Below are 18119 nucleotides of genomic sequence, written 5' to 3'. Positions count from 1 at the left end.
GGTGTTGGATGTTATGAGGGTGGGGGGGTGGGGCGGGTGTTGGGGTGGTGGGGGGGTTGAACATCAGAAACCGTCTGGCTGCTTCCTCACTCGGAACTAAAATCCACGCAGGAGAGAAGCTGCCACGTCCATCCTGCAGGAAACGCAAAAACAAGGAAGCCGGCATCTGCCAAGTCTCCACGTTACTTCCACCTCGGCGGCCTTTACAGTACCAGCTCGGCCTGTGCCAACGCACCCACGCACACCCACAGCTGATCTGGGGACAGGGACGTGTGTGTGTGTGTGTGTGTGTGTGTGTGTGTGTGTGTGTGTGTGTGTGTGTGTGTGTGTGTGTGTGATGGGACAGAATGAGGAAACCCAGTCAAGGATGCAAATTCCCAATCACTCGTTCAAATGAAAATATTATGGGTGGGGAGGAGGAGGAGGAGGAGGAGGAGGGGGGTTGCAGATTCTCTGTGTAGTCACCCACTCAAGCAAGGCGACCCGCCACATGTGCACACACACACACAGGTTACCCCCCCCCCCCCTCCTCCTCCCCCCCGGTCCCATGTTGACTCCCCTGACCTCGTCACGTCCTGCTGGGTTTCTCTGCTCTGGATTTCAGATTATTTCACCGCAGCAGCAGCAGACGACACTTCTGCTAATTACATTAAATTCCTGTTGATCCACGTCAGAGAGAATCAACATAAAACAACAAATTTAACTGTAAAACGAGATGTTTGATACAATTTATAGGCAATTTATTTTGTTTTCAGCAACTAACAATTATTTTGCTTGTGATTATGGATCTCATGAATGTTTAGTAAAAGATTAAAGCTGCAACAATTTGTCAAATAATCGATTTGTTGCCAACTATTAAATCAATCTGCAACTATTTTGTTTTCGATTAATTGTTTTGAGTCATTTTTAAGACAAAAAAAGTCCAAATTCTCTGATTCCAGCTGGCGCTAGGCGTCTCAATCAAAACAATAACAAAAGACGGAGTCTGATGACGGTGTGAAGTAGCAAGGGATCATGGGAGTTGTTGTCTCGTCGTTAAATAACCAGCTTCACCGGGATAGGATTACTCCAGTGTTCATCATTCAGGATGTTTTTACCCGCAGAGGTCTCCTCCTCTCCAGAACAAACAGACCCGGAGATTACAGGTAAAAACACTGAATAAAGCTGTTTCACCTAAAACAATCAGTGTTTCTCTGACGATGTACGGCGACCACCGGACGTCCGGTACGGGCTGTTAGCCGAGCTGCTGCTAACACTTGTTCGGTTTATTTCTCTTCTAACTTTAGATCCAGACATTCGGCCGGTTTCTCCCGGGAACCGAATTATCCACAGAGGTCTCCTCCTCTCCAGAAACAAACGTACACGCAGATTAAAATCATTAAAATACTAATTAAAGCTGTTTCACCCAAAAAAATCAATATTTCTCTGACGATGTTTGGTGACCACTGGACTTCCTGGAGGGGCTGTTAGCCGAGCTGCTGCTAACGTTTGTCCAGTTTATTTCTCTGATAATTTAAGATCCAGACGTCCAACGACTAAAATCCTTCTTCCGGCTAAAAGATATAGTTAAAAACCACCTAAATTTATCATGAAAATGTGTCTTAAAACTGAATAAAAGTCCATTTATAACAGTTTGTGTGGAACAACCACAACGCCGATGTATTATCTTGTATGTGTGTAAGTTACTCTTTGGTAGACGCCATTGTAGCGGACAAACACAGCGCCGCCGTATGCATCTGGTGCGTGTTTACTCTTTGGTAGAGGAGGTATGACGCCATCGACAGGCGACCAAATGAAACGGTCCGTTACTTTGATTAAATTACAGATTTCTCTGGGTTTGAACATTGTTGGAAACATTTGGGATAATGTAAGTACACAACTCAACAACATATATAACATAGGTCTAGTTGTTTTTAGACATTTTAATGTGGAATAATTACATATTATAGCTTTAAATGTGAATATTTTCCGGTTTCTTTAGTCTCTATGACAGTCAACTGAAGATCTTTGGGTTTTGGGAAACAATTGATCGAGACAATAATCAACAGATTAATCAATAATGAAAATAATTGTTAAAAAGAGTAAATGTCCTCAAATGATTTATATCAAATATATTCAATTCACAAAGATATATGACAAAGAAAAGCTGCAAATCTTCTCATTTTAGACGCTGGGACCAGTGAAGTTTTGGCATTTTTACTTAAAAAAAATGACTGAAATGATCAAAATAGTTGATCAATTGATGGTTTTATCTCTGATGTAAATAGTCAGATGTCGACTATCAGCCTCTACAAAACAAAAATATCTGCAGCTATAAAACTCCAGTGACCCTGACCTCAAACCTCACAGTCACATATTTCCAGAAATGTCACGTGAACAAGTATTAAACACTAAATCCTCCTGTGAGCTCATAAATCCACATCTGTGTGTGTGTGTGTGTTTGTGTGTGTGTGTGTGCGTGTGTGTGTGTGTGTGTGTGTGCGTGTGTGTGTGTGCGTGTGTGTGTACTTGAGCAGTCGTGGTTTCTCGTCGTTGACCGGCAGCACGGTGACCTGTGCCGTCCCCTGGACTGTGTGGACGCCATCTGTCAGCCGCAGCAGCACGGCGTCCTTCAGGGTTTCCGTGTCATCGTGCATGTACACGATCTTCATGCCTGCAGAGGGACGAGGGGGAGGAAGAGAGAGGAAGAGGAGGAGGAGGAGGAGGAGGGCAGGTGAAAGGGAGGGCAGGGAGATTTGGGAGTGAGGTGGAGGAAAAAGAGGAAGAAATGTAATAAGTAAAAATAAAACTTTCAGTGGTGCTTTCATAAATAAATGTGTATTTCAGCCACATTGTCAGCACTCTGGAGGGCAAAAAGACCAATTTTATTATAATGTAATTAATTTTCAGAGTAATTTTCAGGTATTTAATGGTTCATTTTCAGGACATTTCACAGACAGGGTGATGCCATTTGGTACAAAGTATAAGAAACAACTTTAAAAAGTGTTCAGTTGGTTTAGTTGGTCATTTTATGTGTCACTAACATGTCAACTTATTAGATTGTTTCATATAAACTCTATAATGACTGCAGTTCCTGTATACCATCAACTTTATATCACCCTTTGAAAGAAATGTCCTGAGAATTAACAGTTATGCAGCAGCTACTTTTAGGTAATTATTAAAAAAAATCTAATATGCTAATATATTGTTTAACACGCAAAACTACACACTGAAAACTGTTTTCTGTCAGTAAAAGAATCGTCAAAAATTGACTTTATTAAGCCAACTTCTTTCATTTTTTTCTTACATTTTGTACCAGATTGTGCCTTTTCCTATCTGTAAAATGTCCTAAAATTAACTGTTACATACCTGCACATTACTAAAAGAATTTCCAGGAAATCAGTGTAAAATTAGGAGACATGTAAAATAAAGTCTTACCAAACTTTAAATGCATTTTTTGCACTGAATGACTGTGTGGACACACTGTGGATTTTATCCTCCATCACTTCCATTGAAAGCACATTAGAAGGATCTTTTAATATCCAGTATGAACAGGAGGAATGATTACAGACACCTGACTGCTGCTTTAAAACACACTTGAAAAATTGTGAACTCGTCCTTTAAAGTCTCTGGATTAGAAAGATTTCCTACAGAATCCACTCAGATTACACTTTGGATAATTTAGTCTTTCTACCCAGAAACACCGGAGTCGGACTGTGTTTCTACAGGATTCAGAGCTGTTTGTTGATACATATATGATCCCTGAGTTCATGTCTCACCTTGTCGGAGCTCCTGCAGGGTGAAGGAGGTGATGAAGAGGCTCCTCTGCAGGAGCTCGGCTCCCATCTCTCTGTAGCGGCTCATCTCTGTGCCGTAGATGCCGTTGATCAGGCTGCCGTGAGCCGGCGGCTCCGCCAACGTGAAGGTCAGGACGTCCGGCGGGGCGTCCAGGTCGAAACCGCTCAGGATGGACGGAGTCAACTCCCTCATCCCGCCCTCTTTCACCTGCAGGACAACAAATATATCTGTTAGACGGAGCTGTGCTGACTTCAGCCCCTGATTCTGATCTAGTCTTTTAGTTTCTAAGTTAAATTAGGCTGCAGCAGGTTCTGTCTGTTTGTATGAATTCATTATATTTATATTCTTATTGCTCTTTTCTGTAGAGTAGTGGATTTATATTGTAGTGTATATGTTGACCCAAACCTCCACACAGTCACTACAGGAACTAAAAAACACTGTAAAAAGTATGTGACACTGCAGGATTGAGACTGGGGATCTAAAGACACCACTGGGACATTAGTTTTAGTTAAATGTTGGTCAGTCTAGATTTTGTCTGCTGCTGCATGTTTTCAGTTTGTCTCAGTGGATCGTAGATGAGTTTAGTCCATAAATCTGTAACTAAAACTACTGACAGACACGTTACTGAATGAAGATTCTTCTTATTAAAAGTAGAACAAACAGGCCTGTAGGAGCCAAAATATGTTGTTATTTCTGTTTAAATATTGACATCACGTATTGCGTCACTTATGTTGCTTGACACATGAGTGTGGCTTCCTGTTATTTAACCTGTTCACTCAGGTGGTGGCGGGAGGTTTTCTTTTTGGACAAAGGGAGTTGGTAGAGCTCTGATAGTTTCTGTTGACTGTCACCATGGTTACTATCATCACCATCATTACTATCATCACCATCGTCTGTTCATCACTTTATTTGCATTTTTTTGTATATTTTTTGTGCAACAGCTGCTTGTCAGACTCTCTCATTTTTGTTTATTGTTTCAATAAAACATCAGTAAAACGTCATCTGGACTTCAGGATGGTTTTGTGTGGACACGTCACATATAGGAGCCTATATTAGAGATATTATTGGCTGCTGGAGGAGACTGTTTGACCAATCAGGCGCTGCAGTGTGTGTGACTCCACTTCCTTTAGTTCATTCCGCCGTTTTTCTCGTTATGATGTCGTTTTTATTTGTTGATGAAAAATACAAAATACATCGTCATAGTTCTCGTTTTTCATCAGGAAAAAAAAGTTCTGTCATAGTTTTTGTTGATGAAATTAACACTCGTATGGAGGAAATATTCACCACAGCGGTCAAAAGTACGTACGGTGAAATTGGCGAGCAGCAGGGAAGGCGTCTCGTCATTGGTCGGGTTGATGATGATGTAGAGGGGGACGGGGGCGGAGCGATGCAGCCCGTCACTCACACTGATGGTCAGTTGGTCGACAGTCGGCTCCGCCCCCTTGTGCTCAGATTGGACGTAGTTGATGAAGCCGGAGGTCAGGTGGTCGAGACTGAAGGATTCTGGGGAGGAAAAAAAAATTTAAAAAATCTCCAGTTTAGGTCAGGTGTATGCTAAACACACACACACACACACACACACACACACACACACACACACACACAGACACACACACACACACACACAGACACACACACAGACAGACAGACACACACACACACACACACACACACACACACACACACACACACACACAGACACACACACAGACAGACAGACACACACACACACACACACACACACACACACACAGACACACACAGACACACACACACACACACACAGACACACACACACACACACACACACACACACACACACACACACACACACACACTGACCGACTCGGACTCCCGCGTTGCTCTTCTCGGAGCCGGGCGTCGGCAGCGTGTTCTCCAGGAAGCCGTGAAGAGGCGGAGTCTCCAGGTGAAAGGTCAACCGGTCGGGGGGGCTGTCAGGATCCGAGGCCCCCAGGACCCCCCCACACAGACAGGCGAAGGAGCCCTCGTCCACCACCAACATGGACTCACCTGAACCAAGACACAAAATACGCCTCAATTTATCCAAGTCAGACGCTGGAATCTTTGTTTACGCCAGAATCCAAAGGTCCAAAACACAGCTGATCTTACTCATTAGACTTTAACGAGACTGTATCTTAAACCAACAGTCAGGAGCCCAAATGAACATTAAAGCTGTTTGTCTTGCTGTAATCATTCCTCCTGTTCATACTGACCATTAGAAGATCCCTTCATAATGACCTTACAATGGAAGTGATGGAGGACAAAATCCACAGTCCTCCTTCTGTGCAAAAATGTATTTAAAAGTTTATCTGAAGCTAATATGAAGCTTCAGCGTCCAAATGAGTCAAATCAAGTAGATATCTTTCAACGTTACAGTCTTTTTAGTGCCAAAGTTCCTCTTTTTGTTACTATACTTCCACCTGCAGCTCAACAGGGAAACACTGTCCGAGGAAACACAAAGAGGGAATTTGATGCTAAAAAGACTGTAAATGTGTCAGATATCCACTTGATATGACTAACTCAGACTGATGAAGCTGAATAGAAGCTTCACAGAGACTTTTAAATGACTGTGTGGACACACTGTGGATTTTATCCTCCATCACTTCCATTAAAGCACATTTGAAGGATCTTTTAATATCCAGTATAAACAGGAGGAATGATTACAGCGAGGAAAACCTCTTTCACTGCTCATATAAACACCTGACTGCTGGTTTAAAATTGTGAAATTGTGTAACTCTTGAAAGTTTGATAAATATGAGCCTTGACGTTTTTGGCAGCCTTCAGCTTCCGCTTCATTTACCCATAAATCCTGTGCTATGATGTCACTCAACTGGTCTGTATACTGGGCTGGAAAATGATTCTTTAAATCTGACGCAGGTCGACAGCCTGGTGTTAAATGGGTGTTAATGACATCATCAGCTGACCGTTAAAGGTAAAATCAGCATATGACAGTGTTGTTTTATAATTAAACTTCCCTGCATCTCTTTGTCAGCTGCTAATGAATCCGTCACGCCACCGTCTTCCTTCGCCCTCCTGTTAATTAACAAACATCTCTGAACCTGCACCCGTACTGCCGGCAGGAACGCGTATGTATTGTGTGTGTGTGTGTATATATACATTATGTGTGTGTGTGTGTGAGCATTAATGATGGACAGTTCTGGATCTCGGTGATAAACCAGAGTCCCTCTAAAATAAGAAACAAGGTAAAGCTGGATTCCTCTTGTTTCGCCGCGCTAATGCTCTTACTCTGCGTCTTTATTCACTGCTAATTAATTAGACCACGAAACATCACATATACACCCCCCCCACCCCACCCCACCCCCAAAAAACCCTGAACTGCTGAGCGGCGCCGGCGTGGAATGAATGGCGAGATACGCTGGCAGGATTAGAGTGTTATCCTGCCGCTGGTGGCGCTGCGGTAATCCGGCTAGCGAGACGGCTAGTACACGCCGGCTATTGTGAAGCAGGGATTCACTTCTTCCCTTCTTTTGTTTTTGTAAAGACGTTCATTGTCCGCTGTCCGCTCTCTCTCCTGGGAGAACACACACACACACACACACACACACACACATACACACACACACACACACACACACACACACACACACACACAGGAGAATGATAATCTCACCCAGCTGTATATATGTGTGTGTGTGTGTGTGTGTGTGTGTGTGTGTGTGTGTTTGTGTACATGTAATAACAACAGACAATAAGCAGATTTCACTTAAAACACATCAGTGCCAACCTCGTTAGCAACACGCTGAGAACAACACACACACACACACACACACACACACCAAAATCACCCACAATGCAAAGTGTAAACAATGAGACAACTAACACACACACACACACACACACACACTGCAAAAAACATCCGTCTTTCTATACATTCAGGTCTGAAATTCAACGTTCCTGGCTGACAGTAATATTTAACACTGTTAACAAAGTTTCACTTGTTTCAGGACATTTTTTTTTTCTATGAATTTCTGGAATAATTTTATCTTCCATCCAGTTTGCACACGGAGAAGGAAAACAGTCTGAAGAGGTCAAAACTCCTTCATCAGCTTCATCAGTGTTTCTGCAAATTTGATTAAAATAAAGAAGAAACAGTCACTGCACTGGGATCAATAAAAATGATTCAATTAAAGAATTATGATTCTTAAGAATATTGTGAAATTATCCCACCTGACGGCCACTTTTAGCTGCTGGATGTCATAGTTGGGTTCTTAAATATTATTTCAAACCTCAATATAATATTTCAAAATATTTCTGTATCAGTATATTAAGTTCTGTTGTAGAGTATGATTATAGGATTATATATGATGATTATATGATTATATATGATGATTATATGATTATATATGATGATTATATGATTATACATGATGATTATATATTATATATGATGATTATATGATTATATATGATGATTATATGATTATACATGATGATTATATATTATATATGATGATTATATGATTATATATGATGATTATATGTCTGTCTGTGCGTCCTGGGTGACCAGTAACATAATGATTTTCCATCCTTAAAAGTTATTTTGTTCATAAAAGTAAAAAAATTCTGAGATTATTTCACCTGTTTGCAAAACAAACTACTTTAATTCAATCGTTTTGTAGAATCAAGTTATTCAATGTTTTAATGTAACTGTGACTGTTTTTACTTTCTTTCAAGGAACTTTTGTACAAAAAACAAGAAAAAACAAGTTTTTTTTATCTTAACACTGGCAAGAATACTGATTATTTATTATTTATTATCCATTCATCAGTCTATTGTTTTCTACGTTCATCGTTTAGCCGATAAAATGTCAAGAAGTAGTAAAAAATACTTCAAATGTCTGACCAACTGTCCAAAAGTATGTAGAAAGTAGTAAAATCTTTTAAAAATGACTGAAACAATCAATCATTAGAATATTTGCTTGTTAATTTTCCTTTAATTGACTTATTGAACTGGGACACGTCGTCTTGTTCAAATGTTTTTTAAATGTTGTTGCGTATTTGACCTTGAAAATAAGACAGAATGAAGCAGATCACTGCCCTGCAATTAAAAAAATTAAGAAATACAGATTTTTTTGCAGTGTGTAAATATGTCTCTATAGTCTCAAACACACACACACACACACACACATACACACACACATCATCTCCCAGTCATCCCAGTGTGTGTCCCAGTGGTCACTGGTCTCCATTGATAAACACAGAGCTCCTCCAATCCCTCTTCTTGGCTCCGAATCCGGCGAGAACTATCACCTTCCCCAGGAGAGAGTCTCTCTGTGTGTGTGTGTGTGTGTGTGTGTGTGTGTGTGTGTGTGTATGTGTGTGTGTGTGTGTGTGTGTGTGTGTGTGTGTGTGTGTGTGTCACCCCTCCCTCTGCAGAGTGTGTGTTGGACTGATAGGTGTCGGCGTGTCGTCGAGGTCAGAGCTGCTCTGCTGCATTAAGAGGATTTGTCAGCGGTGACGACCAGGAGGTGTTGGCAGCAGCAAGAACACAACACACACACACACACACACACACACACACACACACACACACACACACACCTCTGTCATTCTCCCATTATTGAGATGTTTGCAGTGAGACGAGGCTCCTCAAATCCTTCCCGTATTTTACGACGCGGCTCTTTCTTCGGTACTTTCGGTTGTGATAACAAAGTGAAATGTTGTGAACTGTTCCTTTAATATTTAAACCTGTCAGGTGTTTCGGTCACTTCCTCTTCTTACCCAGAGTGACGGCGGGGACTTTGTTGTTGACAGGAAGCACGGTAACGTTGAGGTCGTAAACAGGAAGCGTGCCGTGCAGGGGGACGGGCGGAGGCGGGGCGTCTCCGTGGCAACAGCCGTCCGTCACTCCGGCCTCGCCGTCAGAGATGATGAGGGTGACGGTGTCAAACACCGGCGCCGGTCCGATCTCTCCTCCTGAACACAGATATATTCACATATTAAAGACGATTCACACAAAACTGGATCTGTGACGCCGAAACTGGCGTCAATATTTAAAAGTTTAAAAATTTTGATGACGATATCAGACATGATATATAGTAGATACTCATCAGCGCTCTCTGGTGGACAAACTATGTGATGGAGACCTGGTTTCTAAGTTACGTCAAATATATCCGTAACATTTCTGTGTTGATATTCACTGTTATTTACTGGCGGAGAACAAGAAACTATGTGAGTAAAAAAAATGGTAGCACATCTCAATTTTCTAGTCAAGAAGAACAAAAAATAACATTTGACTTGTTTATATGGCTCACATCACATGAGAAGGCTCTGTGCTGAAATATTTTGTCCTTCTTGACTAGTAAATTGAGATGTGCTATCATTTTTTTTTTTACATTTTTGGAACATGCCTGCTGGATTTTGGGTCTAGCACTCCACTGAGAATCTCATAGTTGAAGCCAAACCTCCTTCTCCAGTTCAGAAACATTTAACATATTTAACTGGATTCATTGTTTAAAATTATTTATCTGTAAATCTGCACAGCGCCTGTTGGCTTTTATTCTGAGTGATTGAGAATGAGCCTATAATATTACACTTAATATAATATAATATAAGCAAGCAGCAACCTCCAGGGCTGTAAGATGAAGCCAAAAACTGCAGTTCCTTGAACGGCCCCATAGACCCCCATGTTAAAATGTCCAACTTTACAGCAGAAATAAACATGTTTACAGCCTGGTACAAGCAACGGTTTTGGTCTCTGTAGCTAATTTCCTCTTTCATGACAACTGTACGGGGGGAGAATTTTTTTATAACTCACCCGTTTAAATTTTGTTAAGCCGTAAAGTTCTGCATAATGAAGGACATGGCTGCTTTGAGTGACAGGTCCGCCAGCCGCTAGGTGGCTTGTTTCAGCCATTCGGCCCGCCTCTTTGCCCATTTTTGATTGGCTGGGAGTTAGACAGCGTCACGCACTGCCAAGATGGCGACGGTTGGAGCGGCTCGCTTTGAGCTTCAAAACCGCTCTTCAGAAACCAACGAGTGACGTCACCGTAACTACGCCCACATTTTTACAGAGTCTATGAATATAATATAATATAAAACAAAAAACTAAACAAAAACATTACTTTGAAGGGACGCCAAGGTCTAAAGAAGTTTGGAGACTGCTGCCACTGAGCATGCTCAGTAGAATCCTTCTCCAGCTGAGCCTGTTGACTGACTTCCTGTTGGCCCCCCCACACACATGAATGGGGATAAAATAATTCCATCATACAGCTCCTCTAAACTTTACAAATGTTTTTGGACCACGTGGATCAAAATTCTGATAATAAAAAGATTCATTTTGCAGGTTTGTAACAAACATTTTACAGCCGCTCCTTTTCCAATGACTGTGTATGTGTGAGTATACATGTAATATATGGGCCAGTGTGTCACATGATGAACCCAGAAGTTGTGGTTACCCTGAATAGCCACTACACCAAAATCTCTTCACAGCACAGCGGCGTCCGCGGGGGTTCAGGTGGGTTGATTTGAACTAATTCACGACAGTATTTGACACCAAAGGACACATTGAAAACAACGAGAACACTGCTGGGACATCTCTAATCCTTCCCACATGAGGAAATAAGCAAACACATGCTATGAACACAGCGTGTCGCGTCCTCACCCGTGTGGACATAGTAGATGTGTCCCTGCAGCAGGTCCTGCTGGGAGAACTTGTCCACAGGCAGCCCGGCTCTCTGCAGCTCCCCTCTGCCAGGACTGCGGGCCAGCATGTAGGTCAGTCTGGAGTCATCGCTGTCTCGGTCTGTGGCCGACAGGTAGTCCACCGTCACCTGGACCTGTCCCCCTTCCTGGCAGCTCAGCTCCCCACGCAGACCCCCGCCCAGCTGGGGAGGCTCGTCATTCATCGGCAGCACCTGAGGACAGCCGGCGAGGTGCTCATCACATATTCTAAACAAATCTGATAGAAATCTAAAAAAGATAAACATCTGTATTCTGTTCTGGGCCTGAAATGTGACAAACATCACACACACACACACACACAGGAGGGGATCAACGCTGCTTTAAAGGAGACTGTTGGTCTGGAGATAAATCTCAGCTCAGGAGTCTTGTGAGGGCTGATTATCTAAGTGTAACCTTCCATCAACTTGACAAAATTTGTTGTCTGTTGCTCAAATGGCAAATATTTCCTGTGTTTTCTCATCATAAGCCTTCAGCGCACATGAATATGCACCAAAGTTTAGTTCTATGCAAATATTTTAGTTAGTAATGTCCTGATCAAAAGTGTTTTTGGTCCTTTGATATTGAGTATCTGCTGATATAGAGTCTGATCTGACACTTTTATTTACCTAAATGTTGATGAAATACGTATCTGACACAATGAAAAGATGCAGCTGCAGACTGCAGCTTCAATATTGAAGGTTCTGGTTCAAAACCATTGATTTGATCTGCTTATAATTATTGATATGATGTGAATGAAAGTTGTTGTGGAGCTTCTTCTTTCACAAATAATCTTTGGTTGAGAACAGAAACACAAACCGACAACAGACGAGTTTCATTCTATCATCAAGTTAATCAGAGGATGAAGGTTAATCAGTTACAGCTGATATGAGCAGCAGCCCAACACGTTTGTCATTTTAACCAAAGCTGAAAATGAAGCTCAGTGCAGTAAAACATTTCACAGTTCATTAAAATTAAACCTAAAAATATTTAAAAAGCTAAAAATCAAGTCGAATGAGCAAAAAAATTGAAAGAAAAATATTCGTGGAGACTACTTCAGATGTTGGACATCAGATATAAGTTGATCTCTGATGTGATGACGGTTCAAACAGTGTCTCAGTCACAGGATGCAGGTGGATGATTTGATGTCTGAAACTCACCTGAACGGGCAGAATGACATCAGCAGAGTTCAGACCGTCCGTCACCTTCAGACCAACTTCATCCTCAGTGGTCTCAGAGTCGTCATGGATGTACCTGCAACACCAAGAAACACTCGTCACACACCATTATCATCATCATCATCATCATCATCATCAGTCACTCAGCAGCAGTCAAAACACAAAAGTTTCATTCCAGTTTCATTGCACGCTAATTAGCAAAATGCTAATTTTTTAGGATCCTATTTGAAGCAGCTACATGTTGAAAATATCAAGTAAACCAAACTTGGGCACTTTCAAAAATTACGATTTCCAGAATAAAATGGTTTTATTAATAATAAAAATAGTATAAAATTCACTGTCTTGCTAAGCAGCCTGATATCAAAGAACTTAATGGCAGTCATTGATGGACATGGTATTTATTAGGGCTGTAGTCAACCAAAGAAAATCGACTGAAATCGTACATAATCTTCAACTAATGGATTAGTCGTGGGTGGGTTGATGTAACGGGACAGAGTGCACAGTGAACTCACATTTCTCCGTTTCGCCTCTTCAGGTTAGGCTAACCTATTGTTGCTAACTTTGGAGCTAACCCCATTCACTTTTCCAGCAGTTGGGGAAACAACAGACAGACGTGACTTTTTAGCATTTATTAACTGTTACTCTGTAGTCTGTACTGTACATTTACTGCCAGACTGAGAACTTACCGCTAACCTTTTCCTCTGATCCGCTTCACTTTCCCGCTGCTCTTTCCCGCTCGCTACGCAAACATACTAAGCACTGCCCTACCGATATTTAGCGTTATTTTTGGCTTTAAATAAAATATCTTTTGGCCTGGCGGGGGTTCGTTGGTATTATTACAGGAGAAACGCTGATTCAGTAAACACTCAGTAACCGTTGAGTACAGTTAGACTCTGCAGTCTCCATTAAGTTGGGCGAGTTCAAAGCTGTGAAAACAACAGGGGTGTTTTGAATACCGTTTTTGGTTTTTGCCGATTCGTTTTATCGTTATTCCTTTTTGGATTGAATATTGCACAGGTCTGCGGACATTCAACCAATTCGTTTTTGCGTTTGAAACCAAAAGCGGAAGTCACAGGGGTTTTTCCTTTTTTCATTTTAAACCAAAAACGAAATCACGTGATCTATTCCTTTTTAGTTTCCCAACGAAAATCCAGAAAACTACATTCAAAAGATCGAGCAATTTTTGTTTAGAAATCAAGTATTTTGTCAGTTTTGTACTATAGCGGAAACGGCTACATTAGCCTACCCATGATCCTCAGCGGCCGTTGCTATGGTGAAGACGAACTGGCTGAATGTCCGCAGACCTGTTCGATATTCAATCCAAAAAGGAATGACGACAAAACGAAACGGCAAAAACGGACCGGGTTTGATTGGTTTTTCGTTATTTGATTCTGACACCAAAGACGGTTTTCTGTTTTTTGTTTTGAAACAAATAAAAGATTTACCGTTTTTTGTTTTTTAATTACAAATGAATTACAAATTATCCGATGACCATTTTCACAGGTAATTTGTTAGTCTGTCCCTCCCGCTGCAGGAAATAATGGATTAATCCTGGAAAGCTGCTGATGTCGCACTTTTCTTCTTATGAAAGTAACACGGAGATTATTGGACCAATGAGAATTTATTCGGACGAGAGCATATCGACCAACCAATCGACCAGTCGACCAGGAGCCTACAGCCCTAGTATTTATGATATTTACCTAACCATGAATTCAATTATGAATGTTCACCAGCTCATGATTGAGCTGAACACACCTGATTTAGATAATTAGTTGAGTTTCATTTAAGATGGACATTAATATGAAAAATGTCGCTGCCACCAGGTTGGATATACAGTATGAGATAAAAACTATTTTACCACTTGGCTGCTGAAATGAATAGTTTGTACAGTCAAAAAGTGATAATTTCCACATAAACATGGCAGAAGACTTCAATCTACCTCGAAAATGTTATGTATCCTATTAAAATCACTGTCATAATCATATAAACGTATCTTTATTGTGATCCTAAATGAAGTCAATATTATTTATAAAGTACAGAATCACAGATTTATCTCAGAAAACTTTACAATATGAACAACATATGACACCCTTAGACACTCTAGAGTATCAGTCTATAAAACAACCTTTTAAATATACAATTATTAAAGTTCTGTCATAATTTTGTAAGAGTTATGCTTTCTGACAGGTGCCAATATTATATTTTTGAACATATTTGTTACTGAGGCTGCAGACCAGAGGAGAGAGACAGAAGATTTGTGTGTCAGGAGATAAACTCACTCTCAGACATTTAAATAACCACCTCTGAATCTCAGGCCTGACTCAACGTGAGGTTTTAGTTTATGTTTCCGTGGGTTCAGCTGCTGGATCAGTGGGCGCGGTGACGAGGACGCCGTAAACACAAAATCCACTCAAATAGGATCAAAGAAGCAGCAGACTAACAGTTTACAGAGGAAACGGTTCATGTGGGTCGACCTTTACATGTCGACAGCGTGTAATCATATGACCGGAGTATAAAAACCATCTAATCACTGTGATATCCAGACAGCTTTGATCATGTTTGGTCTCCATGTAAGAGCAGCCTGTGATCCAGAAAAGCGTCAGAACGAGAACACACGTTTTCTATGGATCTAAATCAAACACATTGTTTAAACCAGCTTGAAACTATTTTGATAATCGATTATTCATTTAAGTCATCAAGCAAAAATGTCAAATATTTGCCATTTCCAGCTTCTCCAGTTTGAGGATTTTATCTTATCTCTGTTTTTATATCACTGTAAAACGAATATTTTGGTGGTTTGAACTGTTGGTTGGACAAAACAAGACCTTCAAAGACGTCACCTTTGGCTCTGAGACACTGTCATGGACACTTTTTGCTATTTTCTGTCACTTTATTGACCAAATAATAAATCAATTAATCAAGGAAATCAACAGCAGCTTAATCAATGGTGAAAATATTAATTAGCTGCAACTCTAGTTACTTTTTCATGCCTGTCTATAAAGCAACAGGCTCAGTAGCTTTCACTGTACAGTAGGATGGTAATAGATTACTAGTCGGACATGTATCTGATTGATCTTTTTCTACCACATCATCCCAAATATAAGATCATTTATATTCAAGGACTCAACAGTTATGTATTATTCACAACATCAGATATTCTTTTTGAACTTCTGTCTCCCACAGAATGTGTTGCTTTCTTACTCGAACCTTAATCTAAACTTAATTTTAACAATAGTCTTGTCCCTGTACTGTGCAAAAACTCAAACTGGTCGTCACAAAGACAAACATCAGACAGACCTGAGTCGGAGTCCTCTCAGGTCCTGCAGGGTGAATTTGTCTCCCTGCAGCAGCGTCCGGCCCTGCAGCTCCAGTCGGCCGTGGCGAGCCGTCCTCTGAACCTCCACCCTCAGTGCCTCCTCCCGACTGTCCCGGTCCTGAACCAGGAGGTGCTCTTCCGTCACGAAGACCCCGCCGCCCTCCTCCACCCGCAGCAGGTTGGTGAAGGCCTGAGAACAACCACACAGAGGATCCACCAACACGCGTCAAACACCTGCTGGATCTTCAAATGTCAGACCACTGAATGGACTTCTGGTTTGACCTCTGACCTCTGGTGCCTGGTCGTCCACGGGGGTGATGGTGATGTTGAAGAGCAGACCGGAGACGGTGCCGCCGTGGTGGTCGCTAACGGAGAAGACGAACTGGACGAACAGCGTCTCCGGACCGATGTCCTCCACGGGAGGCATGAAGGCCACTTTCATGTGGTTGACGGCGTGCTGGGAGAGCAAAGCAGGAAGTAACTAAAAATGTGACTCAAGCTTTTTCATATTTTCAAATTCAAAGGTCTTTATTAACACAACCGTGATCAAATACAGTATTGCCAAAACACTGTGTGAATACAATTCATTTCAGAAAGTATATATTAGGCTTATATATAGTATGTAATGCTTAACAGTTCAGAGGATTGAACAGTGTTTGAGACTTAACAGCTGTGTGCAGGATGATCTTTGCTGTTAACTTTCATAAGTCAGTGGAGGTGTTTGTGTGTGTCTGAACCTGTGTGAAGGACGTTAACACCGCCACCATGGGGTCTCTCTTCATGGCGTTGGTGCTGTCAGTGTAGAACAGACGTCCTGCATCCATCAGCCTGAAAGTTAAAGATAAAAAAAAGTGTAAATCAGACATCTTTGGAGTTTTTGTAAGCTTTATTTTCTCTCCTTTGATGGAGCTAGGCTAGCAGTTTCCCCCTGCTTCCAGTCTTTGTGCTAAGCTAAAGGCTAAGGCTACGTTCCTCCTGTCCTGTCCTGTCCTTACCCAGGATGCAGTGGGCTGAAGCAGGGCTGGGTGATGACGTAGGTCAGGTCGGTGTCTGGATGCTCTCTGTCTGTAAAGTGGAGGTGAGTCTGAGTGATGTAAACCACCTCCGTCTCCTTCACCGTCAGCGAGCGAACGCTGCCGGAGACTTCCACCGGGAGCTGGTCCTTCACCGGGAACACATGGACCACCACCGTCTGGATAGAGAGGCGGGGGTGGGGGGGGGGGGGGGGGGGGTTAGTGTGAGAGGAGGGTAAACCCTGATTCAGTATTTACAGATGCAGCAGGACTTTTGACTCACATATGTTTGGGAGAGGTTGGGCGGCTGGTGGCTGTCGGACAGCGTGAAGTCGAAGGAGTCTTCAAACTGTTCCTCTCCTGAGTGCTGGTAGTAGATCTGACCCTGGATCAGATCTCTCTGCAGGAAGTTGTCCACAGGAACTCCTGCGTGGTGAGGAGCACAGCGGGAACAACACAAAACCTCAGTCAGCAACAATTAACAGTGAATAAATGCAATCATGTCATATTAGGTGCAATGCAGCACATTGTTTTTAAGGCAACACCTGTCTCGTGGATGGAGGTCTTTCTGACCAGCTGCCCAGTCCGGGGGGACAAGACTATCTGGTAGAGGATGTAGTCGTCGCTGGAGTCCAGGTCGGAGGCCAGCAGCATGTACTCCTCCATCCGCACGGCGCCACCCTCCTGCACCTCCACCGCCACGTTGTTGATGAGGAAGGGCGGAGAGTCGTCTTTGGGCAGGATGTTGACGGGGAACTTGTGGCGGATGCTGTGACGGCCGTCGCTGATGCGGAAGACGATGTGGTCACGAGTGGTGTCGCTGTCGGAGTGATGGTAGACGACCACGCCCTCCCTCAGGTCCCGGACACGAAACATGAAGGCTTTCCCGCCTGGAAAACAGGAAGTAGAGGTGAAATTAAACTTGACATGCAGATTTCATTTTGGAGAGAAGATCCATGTTTTAAGAGGGGAAAATTATCGCTGCTAATTCTCAAAATACTTTCTTCGTGCAGTGATTAATTGAATTACTTACTGACACAGATATATTATATAAAGAAACACATGAACGTTTGCAGGTCATCAGGGATCTTTCTACACTCTGCAGGAGCTGGATCTGAAACCATCTGCAGGGTCT

The 18119-nt window shown here is 42.2% G+C and overlaps 1 protein-coding gene across 3 annotated transcripts in view; it reads right to left on the bottom strand.

Annotated features, from left to right (window-relative positions):
* The window catches only part of frem1b (Fras1 related extracellular matrix 1b), a 66550-nt gene that overhangs the window by 32807 nt on the left and 15624 nt on the right, over positions 1–18119 (bottom strand). For all 3 annotated transcript variants that reach the window (XM_067596075.1, XM_067596076.1, XM_067596077.1), the window contains 13 exons: positions 17530–17874; positions 17268–17410; positions 16967–17163; positions 16709–16799; positions 16261–16428; positions 15953–16161; positions 12638–12731; positions 11422–11674; positions 9540–9734; positions 5620–5808; positions 5084–5280; positions 3759–3984; positions 2509–2653 (listed from right to left, as the gene is read on the bottom strand). In XM_067596075.1, coding sequence (XP_067452176.1) covers positions 2509–2653; positions 3759–3984; positions 5084–5280; positions 5620–5808; positions 9540–9734; positions 11422–11674; positions 12638–12731; positions 15953–16161; positions 16261–16428; positions 16709–16799; positions 16967–17163; positions 17268–17410; positions 17530–17874 — 2452 coding nt within the window. The remainder of the gene's footprint in view (positions 1–2508; positions 2654–3758; positions 3985–5083; positions 5281–5619; positions 5809–9539; positions 9735–11421; positions 11675–12637; positions 12732–15952; positions 16162–16260; positions 16429–16708; positions 16800–16966; positions 17164–17267; positions 17411–17529; positions 17875–18119) is intronic.

The sequence above is a fragment of the Thunnus thynnus genome, chromosome 8 (assembly GCF_963924715.1).
Source record: "Thunnus thynnus chromosome 8, fThuThy2.1, whole genome shotgun sequence".
NCBI lineage: Eukaryota > Metazoa > Chordata > Actinopteri > Scombriformes > Scombridae > Thunnus > Thunnus thynnus.
The sequence above is the reverse complement of the archived record's forward strand: the minus strand, read 5'-3'. Positions and strand labels throughout refer to the sequence as shown.